Source organism: Festucalex cinctus, chromosome 19 (genome assembly GCF_051991245.1).
Source record: "Festucalex cinctus isolate MCC-2025b chromosome 19, RoL_Fcin_1.0, whole genome shotgun sequence".
In the NCBI taxonomy this organism is placed as follows: Eukaryota; Metazoa; Chordata; class Actinopteri; order Syngnathiformes; family Syngnathidae; genus Festucalex; species Festucalex cinctus.
The window spans coordinates 8,009,123-8,027,510 of NC_135429.1; the positions used below are offsets into that span (position 1 = coordinate 8,009,123).

At 42.1% G+C, this 18,388-nt stretch overlaps 2 protein-coding genes across 11 annotated transcripts; one reads left to right on the plus strand and one right to left on the minus strand.

The window, feature by feature from the left end:
- The first annotated feature begins 5,476 nt into the window (after positions 1-5,476).
- On the plus strand, positions 5,477-18,301 carry txlna (taxilin alpha). 10 transcript variants are annotated; one of them, XM_077506533.1, is made up of 15 exons: positions 5,477-5,567; positions 6,346-6,570; positions 8,842-8,937; positions 9,353-9,470; positions 12,941-12,982; positions 13,444-13,618; positions 13,837-14,085; positions 14,191-14,282; positions 14,366-14,536; positions 15,510-15,704; positions 15,771-15,890; positions 15,963-16,037; positions 16,115-16,207; positions 16,296-16,391; positions 17,378-18,301. In XM_077506533.1, the coding sequence occupies exons 5-15, from the start codon at positions 12,953-12,955 to the stop codon at positions 17,699-17,701; spliced, it is 1,620 nt and encodes a 539-aa protein (XP_077362659.1). In that variant the 5' UTR covers positions 5,477-5,567; positions 6,346-6,570; positions 8,842-8,937; positions 9,353-9,470; positions 12,941-12,952; the 3' UTR covers positions 17,702-18,301. The 10 variants fall into 10 exon arrangements, with proteins under 10 accessions (XP_077362659.1, XP_077362650.1, XP_077362653.1 ...); XM_077506524.1 differs by having other exon boundaries at positions 13,423-13,618; positions 15,771-16,037; XM_077506527.1 differs by having other exon boundaries at positions 13,438-13,618; positions 15,771-16,037.
- Positions 5,946-12,408, minus strand: nsun2 (NOP2/Sun RNA methyltransferase 2). The gene is made up of 19 exons (XM_077506523.1): positions 12,029-12,408; positions 11,590-11,747; positions 11,324-11,428; positions 11,139-11,244; positions 10,967-11,038; positions 10,621-10,705; positions 10,179-10,374; positions 9,635-9,709; positions 9,337-9,467; positions 8,835-8,908; positions 8,635-8,765; positions 8,110-8,206; positions 7,815-7,984; positions 7,652-7,744; positions 7,446-7,581; positions 7,024-7,104; positions 6,761-6,899; positions 6,647-6,686; positions 5,946-6,556 (listed from the first exon to the last, which is right to left on the minus strand). The coding sequence occupies exons 1-19, from the start codon at positions 12,095-12,097 to the stop codon at positions 6,265-6,267; spliced, it is 2,250 nt and encodes a 749-aa protein (XP_077362649.1). The 5' UTR covers positions 12,098-12,408; the 3' UTR covers positions 5,946-6,264.
- Positions 18,302-18,388: the final 87 nt, after the last annotated feature.

The following is an 18,388-nucleotide window of genomic DNA, read 5'->3' on the forward strand; positions in this document are numbered from 1 at the left end:
GAATGTGTTGCTAATGCCGAAATGCGTGCTAAAAATTTAAAATCAGCGAGGTAACATTTGAACAACTTGGCCTTTTCCTGTGGTTTAAAAAAAAATCATTGACAAGACAATTTAAATCCATTTCTCATTTCACAGCACACGTTTAAAACGTGATAAAGGGACTAGACCATGTCAAGGTGGAGTAGTTCTTGTCAACTAGTCAACTTTGGCTTTGTGAATAAACTTTAAGTAATTTCAGTGTTTTTTTAACACACTGGATTGCGAAACCCATCAAAAAAATGTCGGCATGCAGAGGTTGGGTGATTAAAATGCAAAGCACGGCCTTTATGTCAAGGCTGGCTAAGAGACGTGTGTGCATGACCATGAGCGGCACGCATGCTAACAGCGCTGCCAACCAAGACATGAGTCAACCCTTGCTGCTGGTTTTTCCATACAAACATAGTCTGCAGTTTGGCCTCATAATAATAATTTACGTGAAATCATGAACTTGTTCACTTTACAGTTCAAGTTTAAATATGGATGCATGATGATGTATGTTTGCTGTTTTGACATTTTACTGTGATGATGAGCCTTAAACGTTCAACATGTGCAAATGTGGTGGGAAAACAAATACAGTACTACTCAGGACTGTTGCCACTTTCTGGACAAAATAAAAGCAAAAATATTTCTAAAAATAATTGGAACAACATGGTATGAAACGAAAACTAACTCAGTTTTAGTAATTTCAATACAGTTCAGTATAGTTTTTTTTTGTGTGTTTTGTTTTTTTAATTCCAGTTAATATTATAGCTCGACAAATACCAACTAATACTAAAATTAGGGATTGGCGGAGTACTGATAGCTGATATGTGGCCTTATTTCAAGGTATTGGCGAGCGTGGGTGATGCCTCTTTATTTATATTATTTATTAGGAATTTTGGATACAATAGAATATTGTCAATAATTTCATGCAATTTTAAGGAAAATGCTATATTGTGATACATAGCTCTTTTTTTTTTAATTATCTGTCATTGGGAGGCAAATTTTATGTAGCAATTAGTGTAGTTGGATCGGTGACTACTCACCGGTTGTCTGGGGAAAAAAAAGTGGTGTTGAACATCCCTGATTAAAACTTGGGGGGGGGGGGGGGGGGGGAAGTAAACTAAAAATGAAGCATTATCAAAAATATAAAAATTAAAAACAAATGTTCTAAAAACTAACTGTATTGAAACAAAAATAAAATAAAAACTAACTTCAGAATTTAAAGTCCAAAACTATTATAACCCTGACACGCAATGGTCAATATAAATCTATTTTTTTGCCATCCAAAGTGTCAAATTTATGAGCCTAAAACATGTGAAAGAGCTCAATCTTGATCCATCTTCTCTCTGGTACATTTTATTGCAGGTTGCAAGTGGCCACCCTGCAGAGTGCCCTCCATCTCACCTTGATCAATTGCATGAAATGGCTGTGATTGCGTGCGAGATACAACAAGACATTAAACGGATTTGTTGAGCAGCTTTGGTAAGAGCCCCCCCACACACACACACGCTGACATGAACATATAGCCCCCTTTTAAAGATTGAATAGGGCGAAAGTGTAACGGAGCAACCAATGCTATGGCAACAGCATCGGCGGATGTCGACTTTCAATCCACCGCTGGCTCCGCCTCTTTTTGCCCTCCTTTCCTTGTCTCCTTCCTGACTGCCGTCCACGTTGACTGCTAATGAGGAGCGACGCTTGTGCCGAGTGTGAGAATGAAAGCGAGGCATGCAGAGTGCCTTTGGGGGGGGGGGGTGCATGAGCTAGCATTTTTTTTTTTTTTTTTTTGCTGGGTGTGGTAGGGAAATGTAAGGCTGGGAAGCGACAGAAGAGGGAAAGCAAGATGAAGCGAGGGATGTTCTTCAGCTTCTCTTCTCACGCTCCGTGTCTGTTACTAGGCAACACCTGCAGGCATGCACTAAATAAAGCCTTGTGTCCGCCACTAGCCCCCACCCACAGCCTACCCACCTACCTCCTTGCCAACTCCAACTGCTGACTGCTCAACCTAATCCATCTCTTCTTCTTCTTCTGCTGCTCACCTCTTTAGGATACTCTAAATGCCCCCCGCCCGGCCCCCCTTCATTTCAACAGCCATCAATTTATGAGTGCACTCCCCCATCCCCTGGCATGAGCGTCCTTGATTCCACCTGTCCCATGGAAGGTTGTTTGGGAGAGCTGGTTAATTAACATCCATTTATCTTATTTTATTTATTGTAAATTATGAAATAACAAGCTAATAGTTTTAAAAAAGTACTTTCATTCTTGAGGTGATGTAATGCTGAACAGCTCCCGCAGATTGAAGGAAGAGGCGGAGTTTTACAAGACGTATCAGACAAATTAAGCATCCAAAAGAAATTATAGATTGACCGTCAAGGATTTTCAACACTTTAAATTGGTTTATATATATATATATATAAATTTAAAACAGACCCACTGACTATTGACCAATAGTATCAGGTTGTGAAAAATGGGAAATTGACCAGGTTCCATGTTTTTATAGCAATAGAGCACAATATTCTGAGCACAAATTTAGCCCACACACAACACAATACCATGTGTATTTTCTGCAGGGTACCATTTTCACCAATTTGTTACATTTAGGCTATTGTGTCCAACACTAACAGCCCAAAGGTACAGCAAAAAAAAAAAAAAAAGGCATCAATGTAGCTCCGGGCACCCTGACTTGAACTAGAATGGCTTCATAACATTTTCAGCTTGGTGCAATATTGACAGGTCTGGAACTGGATGCTCTTCATCCTGCCTGCACGTCTGAGCGGCTTAAAAAAGAATACCTAAAAAATAGTTAGCAGAAAGAAAAAACAAATATACACATATAAACAAGCATTACATCAGGCCATTATCATCACGTTAGATGAGCAGTGAACTGTTCATGGGAAAATAGCACATGTGCCATTTTGGGATGTACCGATGGTAAATAACAGAACAGTCGGAGGCAGATGTCAGCCAAGGCAGCTGTGATGTCAATGATGTGAGGCGTTATATCACCGCATTCGTATGAGCTGTGAAATCCAGATTGATTTTGTCATTTCTTTTGCTTTCCCTTGCTGTTGGGTCGTAGTGACAAGGATCCTCTGTTGATTTGTCAAAAAAAAAAAAAAAATCACAATGAGCCCTCATTGTATGCTTTTAGCGGGTCACGATAACCCTGAACTAAAGTTCTGCTGAGCTAAATAAAATTTGAAGCAAGTGAGCCATTAAAGGTGTGAGCGTTTGTGTGTGAGCTGTGATCAACAACAGTGGTGTGCGCAAGTCATTCTTTTTTGTCTGAAAAGTGTACTGTGGCTCTCCTTTCGAGACAGCCCTCCAATAAATATGACCAAATAGGCTGTTTTGAAAAGGTGTCAAATTATGACCAAGTGATACGCATTTTGCATGTTAAGGAACACATCTGTTAAAAAAGGCAGGTTGATTTCCATGTGTGTAGTTCTACCACCCTCTGGCGGCTACTTTTGTAGTGCAATTTAATTTTCATTAGGGATGTTTTGGCCCTTCTATGTTTAAAATTTATGCTAATTGTCAGATGAAGGGGAATGTAATATGCCTGTGAACTGAGTCAATATGTGGAGGAGCTCAAGGTTTGTGTGCATTAACATGTAAGCGCCTCAATATTGTGACCTTTTTTAAATATCGCCAACCCCCCCCCACAATATTGTGATATTGTATCATGATGTTTGGATATCGTTACATCCTTAATGCAAAGGCAAAATGTGTACTGCATGACCTCACTGATTGCCTCATCATACCCCCAACCAAACACTAATCCGTGACAGCAAATTGACATATATGTTCACACGAAAAATAAACACAAAGTTTGTCACTTCACTGGACGCAAATACACGTTTTGCTTAAGTCACAGGAAGAGGATGAGGATTAAATGCAGCGTCACCGGATAAATGCAGAGATGAAAGGGGGTGGGGCATGTGTTTATACAGGCAAGCTGCATCTTTGCCATTGTCTAACTTTGCAAAGGATGAGAACAGGCTTTGCACAATTATCAGATAAAGCCAGCAGGCGTAGCTAGAGATTTAGCAAACAGATTTTAACGGCCTTCCAGTGTGTGTGTGTGTGTGTGTGTGGTGATTGGTTTAATCCAAACACAAGATTTTTCGGTCACTATGTGTGTGTGTTTGGGTGAATGCGCCTTGCCACGGTCAGTGTAGCGTTGCATAATCGCTTGATTATATAATCCCAGACATATATGCATGTGGACGAGGTTTAGCAAGGCAGTGAGTGGGCACAGAGCATGAAAGCGTCTCGCCTCAGTGGGGACCACTGCAGGAGGAGGAGGAGGAAGAAAAGGAATGAATACAGGACAACATGCATTATTACTCTGTGGCACTACTTTAAGTGCACTTCATGACGAGTGCTGGTGTGATGTCATCGCTTTTATTCCACTCTGTGTACTCTTCAAGATGCATAAAAGACTTGAGAGCTGCAACCATTTCCCATGCAATATATATATATATATATATGAACTAAATCATTTTTAATCGCCCAAATTTCATATTGCTTCAAGTGGAGGTCTTATTTCTAGCATATGAGATATGGCAAACAAAACTAGTGCAGCTGTTAAAGTATATATAAATATATGTTGAATTTTCTTTTGCTGTATGGGCCAGATTTGTAAAATAGTAAAATGCGAGTGCCAAACAATCTTTAGCAAGAACACCTTGCCTATTATTTGGAGATGACAGTGAGAACAATCACGAAGCAACAGTTTTTTAGGGGCAGCAGGCAGGTGACTGCTGACATCGAAGTCACGGTCTAAATCTTCAAACATTAACACACATGAAGTAGTAAGTAACTCATACAAACAGCTCAGACAACATTGCTGATGGGATACCGAAACTAAAACTACAAAGAAACTAAAAGAGGGCCTGCCCTTCTCCAATTTGCATCCCGAGTTCATTCCAAAGGTGTTTGATGACTTTCAAATTCTTTATGGCCTTAATTGCTTTGTGCATTGGGGAACAGAACAAAAAATGGTCCTAACCAAATTGCTACCACAAAGTTGGAAGGATAAAACTGTCCAGGATGTCTGGGTAAGATAATGAAAGAATGAAGATTCAGGAGGGAACAAAGGAGTCTCGTTTAGTGCCTGATTAATTAGTTCATTGATTGTCTTAATACTAATGTCCATGGTGGACCCCTTGTAAAGAGCTGATTTGGGTAGACAGTAAACAGTGAAAGTAATGATGCAGAATTGGAGTTATAGTTTCCTGTATGAATTCAATCTCGCATACAATACCTACATAGCATCCCAAAACTTTTTTCGACTTGCTCGATTCAATTTTTTCTCACATTCTCCTGCATCAAATCATCTCTTCATTTTCCCGAGGTTTTTATTATATTTGCATAAGTTTGGTGGGATGTTTTTAATCTCCTCATTCATCGTACCCAACTTCATCTTTGCTTCCCTTTTCTCACGTTTTAGTCAAAACTCCAGATTTGCCCCCCTCTCTGTCACCACGTGCAGGATGCTGCGAGATGTGTGTGCAGTTCCCCTGCCTTTTGCAGCATAAAAGGTGAGTCCTTATTGTCATAACAGCTGTTGTCAAGGTAGCTCTACTGGGCAATAATCACGTCAAATCCATCCATTAGTCTGTCTATTGATAATATTCTGTCACGTTGTCTTAAATAGATGTGAACTTTGAATATTTTATATGAATGTACACTGTTAATCATCTTTTTTCCCCCACCCATATGCACAAATGTCAATTAAACACCACCCATCCATCTTGCGTTCTGCTTATCTTGTTCATGTTGACGGCTGCAGCCTATCACATTTGACAGGTGTAGTACTGCCGTACTACACCTGTCAAATGTGATATCCATCTCAGAGGGTGGCCATTTTTGCTACTTGCTTCTGACTGGAAATAACATCACAGTTGCTCTCACAATAATCTCTTTCACAGCCTTTATTTAGTTCAATTTCTGCTCATACAGCTGCACAAAATAATATAAAACTCTTTAAAAATGCAAAAACAGAAAGAACGTTGACGTCACTAGGCAAGGTGACTACCATTATTAAAGCAACAAAGAAATAGACCATTTAATTAACTAAAAAGTCCTCTTCCTGGGGCATCCCCAAAAAAACTCAGCCAAGCTGTCTTCCTCTGACACATTGCACTGAAAAATAAACTAATCTTCCTCCCACGCAAACAATGTGGTCTTCTGCCCCGAGAGCTTCGATGCACTTTCACTAAGTCTTTTCTTCCACTCTCACACATTAGTCCCTTTATTGTCGTCGTCGTCCATCTTTGCTTCTGATGATCCATTCTCATTCCCGTTCTCCAAATCCAGCTCCCTCTCATCCTCCCCTGCCGCCGCCGCCTCCTCGCCTTTGGCCTCCTCGTCCGCTGGCTTGCGGCCCACGCCCTGCTTGTCCCGGAAGACCTCCACGCCCAGCATGCGGAGGTAGTGGTACCTCTCGTTGCGGGGGACGAAGGCCCGGATAGACGTCTTCCCCCTCCACCCGCACAGTTGGATGGAACACTGCGGCTCTGCAGGCTTACTGGCAAATGGAAGGTAATGTGCACAGAAATTGTGACGCAAACAAATTTAAGAGGGGGGAAATGCACAATTTACCAACTGCAAGACTTACTTTGGGTCGGGAATGTACTTCAAAACAATGCTGCCCATAACTACAAAACGAAAAAGACAAAACATAGATGAAGAAATGAAGCAGAAATAGATTTCTGGCTGCTTTCACACCCACCTATTTTTTTGGCTTGAGCATGGGCGTCATCCTCCAATTTGCTGAGGAAGGGGTTTTCCTGTGTCAGCAGCACTTTGATGTCCTCCACACTCACTGTGATGATTCTCGAGCGAATATATGGCTGCAGAGTGTAGATACCCTGATGAGGAAAAGAAGAGACATGCTTAGCACATTTTCTTTTCAAATAACTGCTTCCAAGACATAATCAAAGGAATCCTTTACGAGATAAACTATTTGTGTTGAATGATGAATGTGTGACTCGCCTCTTGAGCCAGCCTAAAGGCACAACCAAACTCTTCCCCATCGCTGTTGCGAGACCACACTTTCACTCCTGTATTTATCACCTAGAAGGGAGTGGATAAAATGGAAGTACAGTTGTTAGCAACTATTTTTAACATCACTAGCAACCGTCCTGAATTATAAGCAGGTATGCCATTTCTATAGGAGAACTATATTAGGCAGACTTGGATTATAAAAATAGTGCAATGTTCTTTTTTTCCCTTCCTTGCTCAAGGCTCAAAGTGAAACAATTCTCTTGTGTCGGCAACAGTTTGTGGCCGACATGCAATGTAGTCAATATCAATATTACAGGATAAAGAAGGTGTGACTTACTTTGGAACAAACACTTTAGAAACTTTAGAAACAAATTGCCCTCGATTTGAAATGTGACAGGAAAGTCGGGCACCTTCATGCGCTCGCTGTTGTTAAGCATGACGTTGCGCAACTCTTTGGACACCATGTACAAGTGTCTCTTCTTGCCCTCGTGCGTTCTCGTCAGCACGTTCATCTTGGGGAAGTTTGGAGACAAGTCGTAGAAGGATCTAGAGGGCATTCAATTAAATTATGAACACGTTTTTTTTTCTTGGAGGGGGCGCTTGGACAGGAACTCACTGCATGGTGGTGAAAACGGGGTCATCTTCTCTGAGGAACACAAACGGATCTTCCTTGTATCCAAATAGCTTCAACCTTTTGGAGGGTGGAGGTCTAAGCAAAGGAAAAAACAAGTGTGAAATTGACTCTAATTTGTTTACCCGTTCTCATTTTCTTGACTCACCCACACACATCTTGTTTGTCACTCGAACAAGTTCCTTTGGGTGCTCCCTCGTGGGCCTCCTCCCCATCTCCTTCCTGCATCTCTTCTCTCTCGGGGAGGTAGGGCGTCTCTACCGGGGCTGCCGAGCTTTGCGTTTGGGCTTCGGAGCCGCACGAGGCCTCTTTCCTCAGCTGGAGGTGAGCGGGACAAGTAAATGTAATTTGATAGCAGCTGGGATGAGAAGAACTGAACAGGTGAGGGAAATCTGTCTGGTGAGTGACAGTCACATCATCCATGGTTGCTGATAAGAAAGTACCTTGGGATATCTTTTGTTCCAGGGCATCGGGGCTTTCTTAACCAGCACAGCCACGAAGAAACCTCCTGTGTTTTGGTGATGTGGCAGAATCCTCATGCTGACAAGATTCACAGCAAATTGGATTTCAGTTTTACTCCATTTTTCCAAAATCGATCGTCATATAGTAACAGGAAGCAACAATGAAATGTTCTTCCACTAGATACTGGACCTTTTGCCATTCATACATTAATAGCTTTGTCTTTTCACATTGAAGTCAATTTGTGAGTAAATGGAAATATTATTTCAGCATTTATTTTGTGCCATAAGATCTCGCTAATCTAATGTGCCTTGGCTCAAAGGTTGGCAAGCACTGATCTAACACACACTCAAATCTCTGGTGTGGCATCAACGACAACAGGTTAGTCAGACTTTTCCCCAGCATTGAATAAACTGAATCATGTGGCAACAGTGCCACCTGCAGGCCAGGACGCTTCACTGTATCCAACTGTCATCATTGGCGACATTTGTGTGCATGCGTGTCCATACCATCTCCCCAGACGCATCCCAGCCAGGTTTTCTGCGTCCGTTGGTGCGAACATGGTGGGCCTGATTTGAGTGTGGCGACTGGTCGGAACCTCTGACCAGCTGGCGTACCACTTGCCCTCTTTGGTCATCAGCTGGAGACATGACAATTGTTTTCAGCACCATCATCGCTAACATTATGTCTTTTGCTGTTGTTGTTGAACCTTCCAGGAAGTGACGCCGGGCATCCACTTCAAGCCGGGCAGGTCAGAAGAACAGTCGACCAGCTCCAGTGCACCTTGTAACGTCAATGGGACAAACTATGAAGTAAGACATCAGCTTGTATATTATACCTGGCAAAAGAATTTATCTGATTGCCTTCGCGTTTCATCTATAAATGGTTCAGATGGAAAGTTATTGTCTTTTAACTTTGTGGCACGTTGTTGCCGCGGTGATGCACTGTTCAAAAAGAAAAATGATGCTGCTTTTGAGAGTCGAGTGAATTGAAATATCATTCATCCATTTCACCCAAAGAGTACTGCATGTATGGGTAATGCAACCTTCAAAGAATTCAAATAGTTTCATAAAGCTGGAGGTTACATGCATGCTGTTGCGTGTTGATGTATGCTTTCAAAGAGGCGTGGCCCCAATAAAAGGGGGTGAAATCATGTCCGTATCCTAAAAAGCAAATGTAGTCCAAAATCAAAGTCCTTGAGTGTTTGATACCTTCGCTTTTCTCCAGGAGCGCTGCTATGACTGCTTCGTCCTCGATGGGGTTGAGCGAACAGGTGGAATAGACCATCCTGCCGCCCACGGCCAGCTGTTCAACGCCGCGAACGGCGATACGCAGCTGGAGGCTGGTGAGTGGAAACACACACTGTAACACTGCCAACTTTTATAATTAGCAACACAAGAGCACTTGCCACATTCCTGCCATTAAAAGCCATTTCATTTACCGTAAAAAAAAAAAAGTGCTTGACTACCTAAAAGGCTGCCTAAGCACATAATCGCTGCCTCTGCTCACCCGTGAAGGTGAAGGCTGTTGCTGGTCGTCCACTTCTTCCACACGTCGATGTTCTTCCTCATAGTGCCGTCACCGCTGCAGCAACATTGCGCACAATTGGTTCAGATTTTTAAACAAATATGTACTCTATGGTTTCTGAGATTGGGGGGTAAAAAGGGATAAAAGTTTAGAATGTTTCTAATATGAAAAGCTGACTGCAATTGTTTGGCAACAAGTTCAGGGCGTCCTACTTCCCGAAGACAGCTGGGATAGGCTCCAGCACCCCTGCGGCCCTTGTAAGGAGTAAGCGGCTAAGAAAATGGATGGATGAAAAGCTGGTTCATCAACATGTCCTCAAAGGGATTTAAACAAAGGCAAGTGTTGGGAGTTTGTAGCTATCACTTGAAATTTTGACGTTAGTGTTTTCACTTTTGTCACCAAATGAATATCAAATGTTGACACCTGTGACTACTAATAATCGGTATCAGCCCTAAAAACCAATAATTAAAAATCGGCCTCTCATTAAATAGGACCCAAAAAGTGCACAAGGTCAGCATGTCCTAACCTGCAGGGCACATCGCACAAGACGCGGTCGTAGAAGAGGATGTCCTTCTTCCCGTCGGCATTTTGGATCTGCAGCGTGGGGATGCAGGAGGCGTCGTGGTTGACCACCATGATGCAGGGGCTGTTCAGACGCTTGGCCTGGTGCACCAGCAGGTAGCAGCGTTTGTTGTCCACGTCGTTGGCAATGACGAAACCCTCTGGAATGGATCGGACAGTCATGTCGAGGTTAATTCAGTCCGTGACGTAAAGCTCCTTCTGGTGTTTGTGCCTTGGCCACCAGGGGGAAGTATAAATTCATAGATAAGCAACTAAGAGCCATGAAGCTTTGTTGGTAATTTTTTTGCAGAGAGCCTGTGAGTATTGTGATATTGTCTCTCATGTCATGACTAAGTTGAGGTTGAGGTTGTTTGTGAAGGCAAAAATGGAATTGTACTGTTTCTTACCTGGAAATGGCACCTCCATGTCAGAGTGAAGCATTTCAATAAGCTGGGCTGTCTTTGAGCCTGGAGCTGCGCACATGTCCAAAATCTTTGCAAAACATAAACCTGTGTTTGTGGTCGGGTTGCAATCATGTAACTTCAACAGTAAAACAAAACACTTTTTCATTGTTCGTTGTTTGAACATTTAGGTTTTCTTGGCTGGGAAAATGTAATTATCAAAGGTTACAAATTGAAATAGTGAAATACTTATCTGTGTATGTTGAATCTATAGAAGACTTTCACTTTTTCTTTCTTTTAATGAACTATTAACATAAATGTAATTTCCAACAAAATTTGATGCTCTTGTTACCTTGTGTTGGGGCTCAATTTTGAGGAGAAGTGGAGGGATCATACTGACAGCTTCCTGGCGGCTAATGTTACCCTAAAAAAGGTAAACAAAACAAGATCATTCAGAATTTCGAGTCTGATATTTGGTCTTCTTCTCTTTAATAGTTTCAGCCACCATTCTCTCACATGCTTACCGACTCTGTTTCGCTGACAAGAAACTGGTGAAACTTCTCCAGTAGGGGAGACTTCCTGATAATCTTCCGACTCATGTTGGTGTGCCAAGCTTGCTCATCGGGGTACCTGGGAAAAGTGGGCACAGTGAGCGTTTCCTGTAACTGTGCTGGCATGCAATTATCTATCATCTTGGGATGAAGGTTACCAGCTGAGAGGTTGCGGAGCCTCGATTTTCTGGCCGTCGATCTCCAACTCCTGAATATCCTTAAAGTACTTTTCCTTCAGGCAGTGGAGGATTTCCTTGGCGTGGCTGCAACCAGGAAGCAGAAGACATACGTCAATTCAGAAATGAATTAAATGCAATTATTTTTATTTCAGCCACACAAAAACATCCCATTTTGTTTTTGAGGACTCTCTCCCCGGTTTCTTTTTTTCTCACTTAAGTCCCACTATATGCTGTAGCCATCGTACCTTTTATATCCAGTGATGCGTATGGTGGCTGGAAGTGGCTCCCTCATTATATCCATAAACTGTTCAAATTCTCCCTCTGGAATTAAGCCTTGTTCCTTGTAGTACTGCTCAAACAGCTTATTTTCCTTAACAATGTCAGCATAACCAGCACCCCAGCCCTACAACACAGGAAAAGTTGTATCCTTTTGATATTTGGTGTTGTTAACTCAGACTTTCTTCTTTGGAATCAAAGACATTGAGCAACATTTAGCCTATGGTCAACATGAAAACAAATTGAGCTTTTTATTGCATTGGAATGTAGTAAACAACTGGTTTAGCTTTCAAAATTGTTCTTGTTATGCTACACAACAGCTCGTTAAACAGACTGGGGGGTAGAAACTACAAACACACCAGTCTCACACATTTTTTCAAGAGTTACAGCAGAAAGAGTGACTCTCACAGCGTTGTCTCTGTGGTCTCTGCCTGTAGGCTGGTTTTTCTGCCTCTGTCTGCTTCTTTTCCCCATCATGGAGAAGAGTATAATTCTAGAGTAAAGTATACGAAGCAGCGCGATGAGCGCAAATAACCCAAAGTGGAGTACAAATTTGGCACAAAAGTGAACAAGCAAAATCGTACGTCAAACCGCCGTGCTACGCTACGTTAAAACCCTGGAGCGTGTGTAGTTTCTGACGCATGTGAAGCAGGACCTGTTTAGCGACCACAAAATAAGCCTGAAACAATTTTTTTATTAGTACTACACGGAATCAAGAAGCAAATTCGATATTTTTTTTACATGTTTATGTTTTACATGCATACATGCACGCCCCGGCGTATCACCAGAAAACATATAGAATTAGTGTCAGGCAGATACGAGGACGCCCTGTCATAAACACCGCCTTTAGCGTAGGCATATGCGTTGACGTTGCCGCCTTATTGGATGTGGCAAAGAGAATGTTCACTGGTACAGTTTGTATTCCCGCGAGATCTGTCTGATATTACTGAACTTTCCCTGGTACAGATTGTTTTCTCGCGAGATCTACTTTGCCACATCGACTATGGCAGCAACGTCTCAGTCTTGTTCAGTGTCTAATGGGGTATTTTGCATATCTATGATAACGAAAACATCATTAAAAGAAACGAAGAAGACAACGAAGTTCTAACCGGAAGTGCACATCTTAGCTCACGGTAGCAGCCAGCCTGCTAGCATTTCACTCATTGAAGCTACAGAAATAGTCTATTATTGTCTGAAACGATTGGATGCCATTTAATTGTACTTATATAATGTATTTTTTTTAAGTTGTTGATGTCCTGTTTGATTGAAGTGACATACTGCATCTCAAGCTAATTTCGCACCTACTGTTGTTTGCGATAGCTTTTGCTGACAATGAGTGGCGAAGCACCAGACAAAACAAAGGTAAGGTCAACTGACATGATACGCTACTCTTGTATTTTATTGTATTGTTTCATTATTTAGCAAGTTAAAAATCAACCTAAGTCGATGTTTGTGTATGCAGTTTTATTTTTACGATGAACGTTTATTAAAGGCCGTTAATGTGAGCCCGAATAGATTTTACGTTGTGGTTTAGCAACATGACCATGAGTGCATATTTTTCACAGAGCGTCTAACTTTCTGTGGCTGACGTTCATTCAATGGCGATATTTGGAACGTCACCATGCACGGCTAGTTTTTATTTTAGGGGAGGCCAGCAGGGACTTTTTATGGCGTGACTATTTCTATGTTTCTGTAAGCCTGTAAGCTTCATTTGGTGATAAATTAATCCTTAAAAAAAAAAAAAAAAAAAAACTTAGAAATGGTTCGCAATTGAATCGCAATTTGGTGCCTTTGCAAACCAGCCTATACTTAAAAAGCAACAGAATTCCGAGTTGAAGAAGCAAGACACAGAGGAACCCATCACCCAGGGCAATGAGGATGTGCCAATTACAGCAGACGGAACAAAGCCCCCTGTGGCACTGAAGGACGACGTGGACAGCAATAGCAGCCCCAAAGAATCTGCAACACCGCCTCAAGGAGATGAAGCGGCAAGTGAAGGTAATGCACTGATGTGCAGTGAACCCTGAGGATTAGTACTGCCTGATATGCTGTGGCACAATGTGGTACAACACTGAAGGCATCCCACTCAAAATCTGGACTTGCTTGCAAAAACTCACAGGAAGCGATACCAACCAGCTAAATTTATTGATATCTTGTGTATGTAATGATTTTTCTTCTAACCTGCGCCTCTCTCTAAATCGCCTCTACCTCCTCAGCGGTGGCAGCTCAGTCACGAAGCGACAAGGCCACTGAGCTGAGCCGCCAACTGGAGGACATCCTCAACATCTACTGCAGAGAGAGCCTTTCGGACGATGCCAACGGCCAGTTGGACAGTCTTGACTTTAATGGCCTGACTGATGATAAAGTGGGAGACGGGGCCAGGGCGGGCAAAGGCAAGGGGTGCGCTGGTGGCGTAGACAAACAGCAGAAGAAGACGCAGGAGAAGAAGAAAGTGAAGGGTTTGGGTGAGGAAGACCTCTTGATGTTTATGCTTCTTAGGAGGCGAAAGTACTCACACTTCTTAAGAAGAAGTTCAAGTATAAGTACCGAGTCAACTGATTTTCCTACAGGCAAAGAAATTACCCTCCTCATGCAGACCCTCAACACATTGAGCACACCCGAGGAGAAGCTAACAGGCCTCTGCAAGAAGTATGCTGAACTGGTGAGCGGTTTCCTCTTTTTCTTCTTTATCAAGGCCAGAAAATTGGCTTGGTTAAATGGCATTTGTGTGTGTGTTGATGACAGTTGGAGGAGCATCGGAACAGGCAAAAGCAGATGCGAGCGCTGCAGAAGAAGCAAACGCAGCTGGTGCAGGAGAAGGACAACCTGAGGAATGAACACAGCAAGGCCATCCTGGCTCGCAGCAAGCTGGAGAGCCTCTGCCGGGAGCTGCAGAGGCACAACCGCACGCTCAAGGTGCAAAGCATGCACAAATGATTTCGTTTAGCTTGTGTTAAAGATAAATTATAGGACCACCTACTATTCTGGATTGCACTTGATAGCTAGCGAGTACAGCAAATGAAAGTTTCTTGAAAATAAACTCCAAAGTAATATATAGTGCTTAGTAGATTTGTTGGCCTCGAAGTTTGGAATTTAGGCATCATTTATCGTTTCATTTTTCTTCAAATAATGTAACTTACTTGAAACATGTAAAAGCCATTCTCCTAGTATGACTTTGAATACAAGATATAAAAAAAAAAGCCAAACAAACTTCCCTCAGTACTTACTGAAATATATTCAGCTCTGGAATAAGGCCTGAAAACAATGTTTTGCTTTGTTTGTTTTTCTTCTTCCTTGATAATTTTAAGCTCTCTGCAAATGCATTTTCAAAATTGATATTTTGATTAGGAATTTTGCCATGATGTTATGAGCCTTGCAAAAAATAAAGCTAATAATTCTACTCCAACATGTACTATATTTATGAATAGTAAAATCTTCAAAACTGGTAACGTCACAGCACTCTTGTTTTTTTGTAGTCATGCAACGACTTTTTCCTCCTCCCCAAAAATTCCATTATGCAACACTTGCAATTTTTATTCACTCACCGGTAAAATCTTTTTCTTAGAATATTTAAATATTTTTTGTAATGGTATTTCTGTTCTAAAAAAATGTAACTTTATTCACATAAAATTAGGACTATATTCTCTAACATAACTTATGTGTGAAAGTATGATACACAGTTGTATTCTGGCAAAATTGCTCTTTACATAACTGCTACAACATGGCATAAGCTTTGTGCATAAATATATTTATTATAATCACAAATAAATATAGTTATTATAATCACAAATGGATTTCTTTTTTGTATTATACTCTTCCACCCCTCCCCCCCCTGAAATTCCCATCAAACAGAATTAAAATAGGATGTTCTGTTTTCTTTCCTCCACAGGATGAAGGGATACAGAGGACGCGTCTGGAGGAGGAGAAGCGGAAAGAGGTGACTTCGCATTTTCAGGTGACGCTCAACGACATCCAGGTGCAAATGGAGCAGCACAACGAGAGGAACGCCAGCCTGCGTCAGGAGAACACGGAGCTTGCAGAGAAGCTCAAAAAGCTCCACGAGCAGTACAAGTTACGGGAGGAGGTGCGTCACCGCCTTTAATCTGAATGAACGCTGTTTTGCTTGGCTAAATGAGGATTACCTGATCAGCATATAGAGAAAGTGGTGAAGCACAAGGACCTGCAGCAGCAGCTGGTGGACACCAAGCTTCACCAGGCGCAGGAGCTCCTCAATGAGTCGGAAGAACGTCATGACACTGAGAAAAATTTTGTAAATGATCACAGCACGTTAACATCCACTTGTTGCTTCAGCCAAAGGTTTCAACTAATTTCTCTTCACCAGCTGCTACAAGAGACACTGGAGTCTCAACGCATGTGTGAGCTGATGAAGCAGCAGGAAGGCCACCTCAAACAGCAGGTTTCCCATCATCCTCTCCGTTTCTCCATAACACCAGCATTATTTCCACCTCTAAAGGGCGTGTTGTGATTTCACAGCTTTCCCTGTACACTGAGAATTTTGAGGAGTTCCAGACCACCTTGTCCAAGAGCAACGAGGTCTTCGCTGCGTTCAAGCAGGAGATGGAGAAGGTGAGAAGTATGGTGCTGTGGCGAGGGCCGGGTCACATTTCGTTTTGCTGCTGACAGATTTGGTTTGGCTCTTGCAACATTTGAACAGATGACTAAAAAGATCAAGAAGCTGGAGAAGGAGACAGCGATGTATCGCTCTAGGTGGGAGAGCAGCAACAAAGCTCTTCTGGAGATGGCGGAGGAGGTAATTCAGTGCAGCTGACACTACAGCACTCAAACTGTGCTCCGTATAAATGAGCCCTGCAGTAAATAAGTAAAATCCTATGAGGTGATGGCAAAGAACTACTTTTTCAGCAAATAATAGTAGACGAGCCCCCTCCCCCCCAAAAAAATCTGCACATATGAGAATTTATGAGTCACGAACATGCACCCAAAGCCTTAGGAAAAGTCTACTTTCAGAAGTTAGTTTTTAATTTCATACTATAGTCTCAATTGGATCTAAATCAGACTTCACAATGTACACGGAAAAGAAACATTTTTCTCACCATTTGCAGGTGCTGAATGAATTGTCACGCATGTGTCTGAAAGTTTGTTAAGGGTGAATTTTTAGATTAAAAATAAAAATGTAATGCACATAAAAGTTTAAAAACAAAACGCTCTTGAAGATTAAATTCCAGTTTATTGAACTTACAGCAGCTGTTTAAATTTGCAATTGCCCGTGATTCATTCTTGTACTATTAGAGTGAGACTACGCGGCACATGGTTGCTTTTAGCGCTCAAGGTTTGGCGATACTGTATATGATGATGATTTGAACCTGGAGGCTGTGCTGGCCCTTTGCCAGGGGGGGGGGGGGGGGGGGAAGGTAGGCAAGTAAGTTTTCCTCTATATACCATCTGCATTTTCATAAAATTTGTAACCCAGATTTGGGTGGAAACTGGGCCAGCCAGCAACCTGGCATTTTTTCAAGGTATCACTACTAATGACAGGCTGCCCTCTTGTGGCCATTGTATGATCAGGAACGAGAAGATAGAAAATTTATTTAAATTTCTTTAAAATTATCTGTTGCTGCTGTGTTTTTTTGGGGTGTTTTTTTTTTGCGTAGGCGGTTATGGATCTAAAGCGCTAAGGGTATCTGTGACTAAAGTGGAATACTCGTACTGGCATCGGTCTAAAAAGTAGTAGTATCGAACATCCCTAGTGGAAAACGAACTTTGATGTCTTACATACAGAAATCTGTCCAAGATCGCGAGTTTGAAGCCCTCCAAGGTAAAGTTCAGCGGCTGGAGAAGCTGCGGCGCGCACTCAAAGCAGAACGGAACGATCTCAACAAAAAGGTACAAAAGCTCAGCGGCACTCTGGCGCCGCCCACCTCCGACTCGGAATGCCCCTCCCCGACACCCACAGACTCTCTGGCGGAAGGCGGCTCGAGTGCCGCCACAGCCAGCACCAGCCATGCTGTCCCCGAATCCAGCTCCCAAAACCCGCCATGCAACCCGGAGATGAACACAGACAACCGAGCCGAAGCGCCACAGCCCGTCACCATGCAGGAATGAAACTTTGAAAATTAATGGAATGTTGTTCTTCTCAGCGTTATAATTCCATCTCGATGTTGTACTAACTGACTCCACATTCCCCCTTTGAGAAACATCTGATTGCTTAAAGAGCCACTCACATTACATTACATGTTGTATTATGAATGTTACTTGTTGGAACTCTGAAGATGTCATAAATATTAGCCAGTAATATGATTATACTCTACATTTTCTGCAGCATTTGTGTTTGGGGACAGCTATGCAACACGCTTCCTTGTTTTGATTTTGTGGCAGTCTGAAGTGGAACTCGCTAAGAATGTATTCAGCCTTGCATCCACACACCTGTTTGTCACAGCACAATGATGGCTTTGTTACCTCATGCTGAGACGCTCACATGCAGGAGTCGAATGGTTTTTCATTAAATGTCATTTTTTTGTTAGTTTGTTTAGACATGATTGTAAAATGTTAATGATTCTGTAGTACTGGACGTCTCATGTTTCACTTATCTCACAACAGTCATAGAGCACGCAAAGGAACCAAAGATATTCCTTCTTTCTTTAGCTGTGGTTTTCTGTTCTTCTCACATTTTATGTTTTGTTAAATAAAATATATGAAGACACAGAGTTTCTAAGCATTTTTTTCCCTACTTTTTCCAAATCTGGCATTTGCTTAAGTTTTTTTGTTCTTTGCAGTGTGGCATGATTAAAA

Excerpts from the sequence above, each read along its gene's own strand:
- nsun2 (XM_077506523.1), bottom strand. The coding sequence starts at position 12,097 with ATGATGGGGAAAAGAAGCAGACAGAGGCAGAAAAACCAGCCTACAGGC. Across the intron at positions 6,900-7,023 it reads CCTTTAGGCTGGCTCAAGAG|GGTATCTACACTCTGCAGCC; the intron begins GCGAGTCACACA and ends TTTCCTCATCAG. Across the intron at positions 6,557-6,646 it reads AAGTACATTCCCGACCCAAA|TAAGCCTGCAGAGCCGCAGT; the intron begins GTAAGTCTTGCA and ends TCCATTTGCCAG.
- txlna (XM_077506524.1), top strand. The coding sequence starts at position 12,953 with ATGAGTGGCGAAGCACCAGACAAAACAAAG. Across the intron at positions 13,619-13,836 it reads AGATGAAGCGGCAAGTGAAG|CGGTGGCAGCTCAGTCACGA; the intron begins GTAATGCACTGA and ends CTACCTCCTCAG. Across the intron at positions 14,086-14,190 it reads GAAGAAAGTGAAGGGTTTGG|GCAAAGAAATTACCCTCCTC; the intron begins GTGAGGAAGACC and ends ATTTTCCTACAG.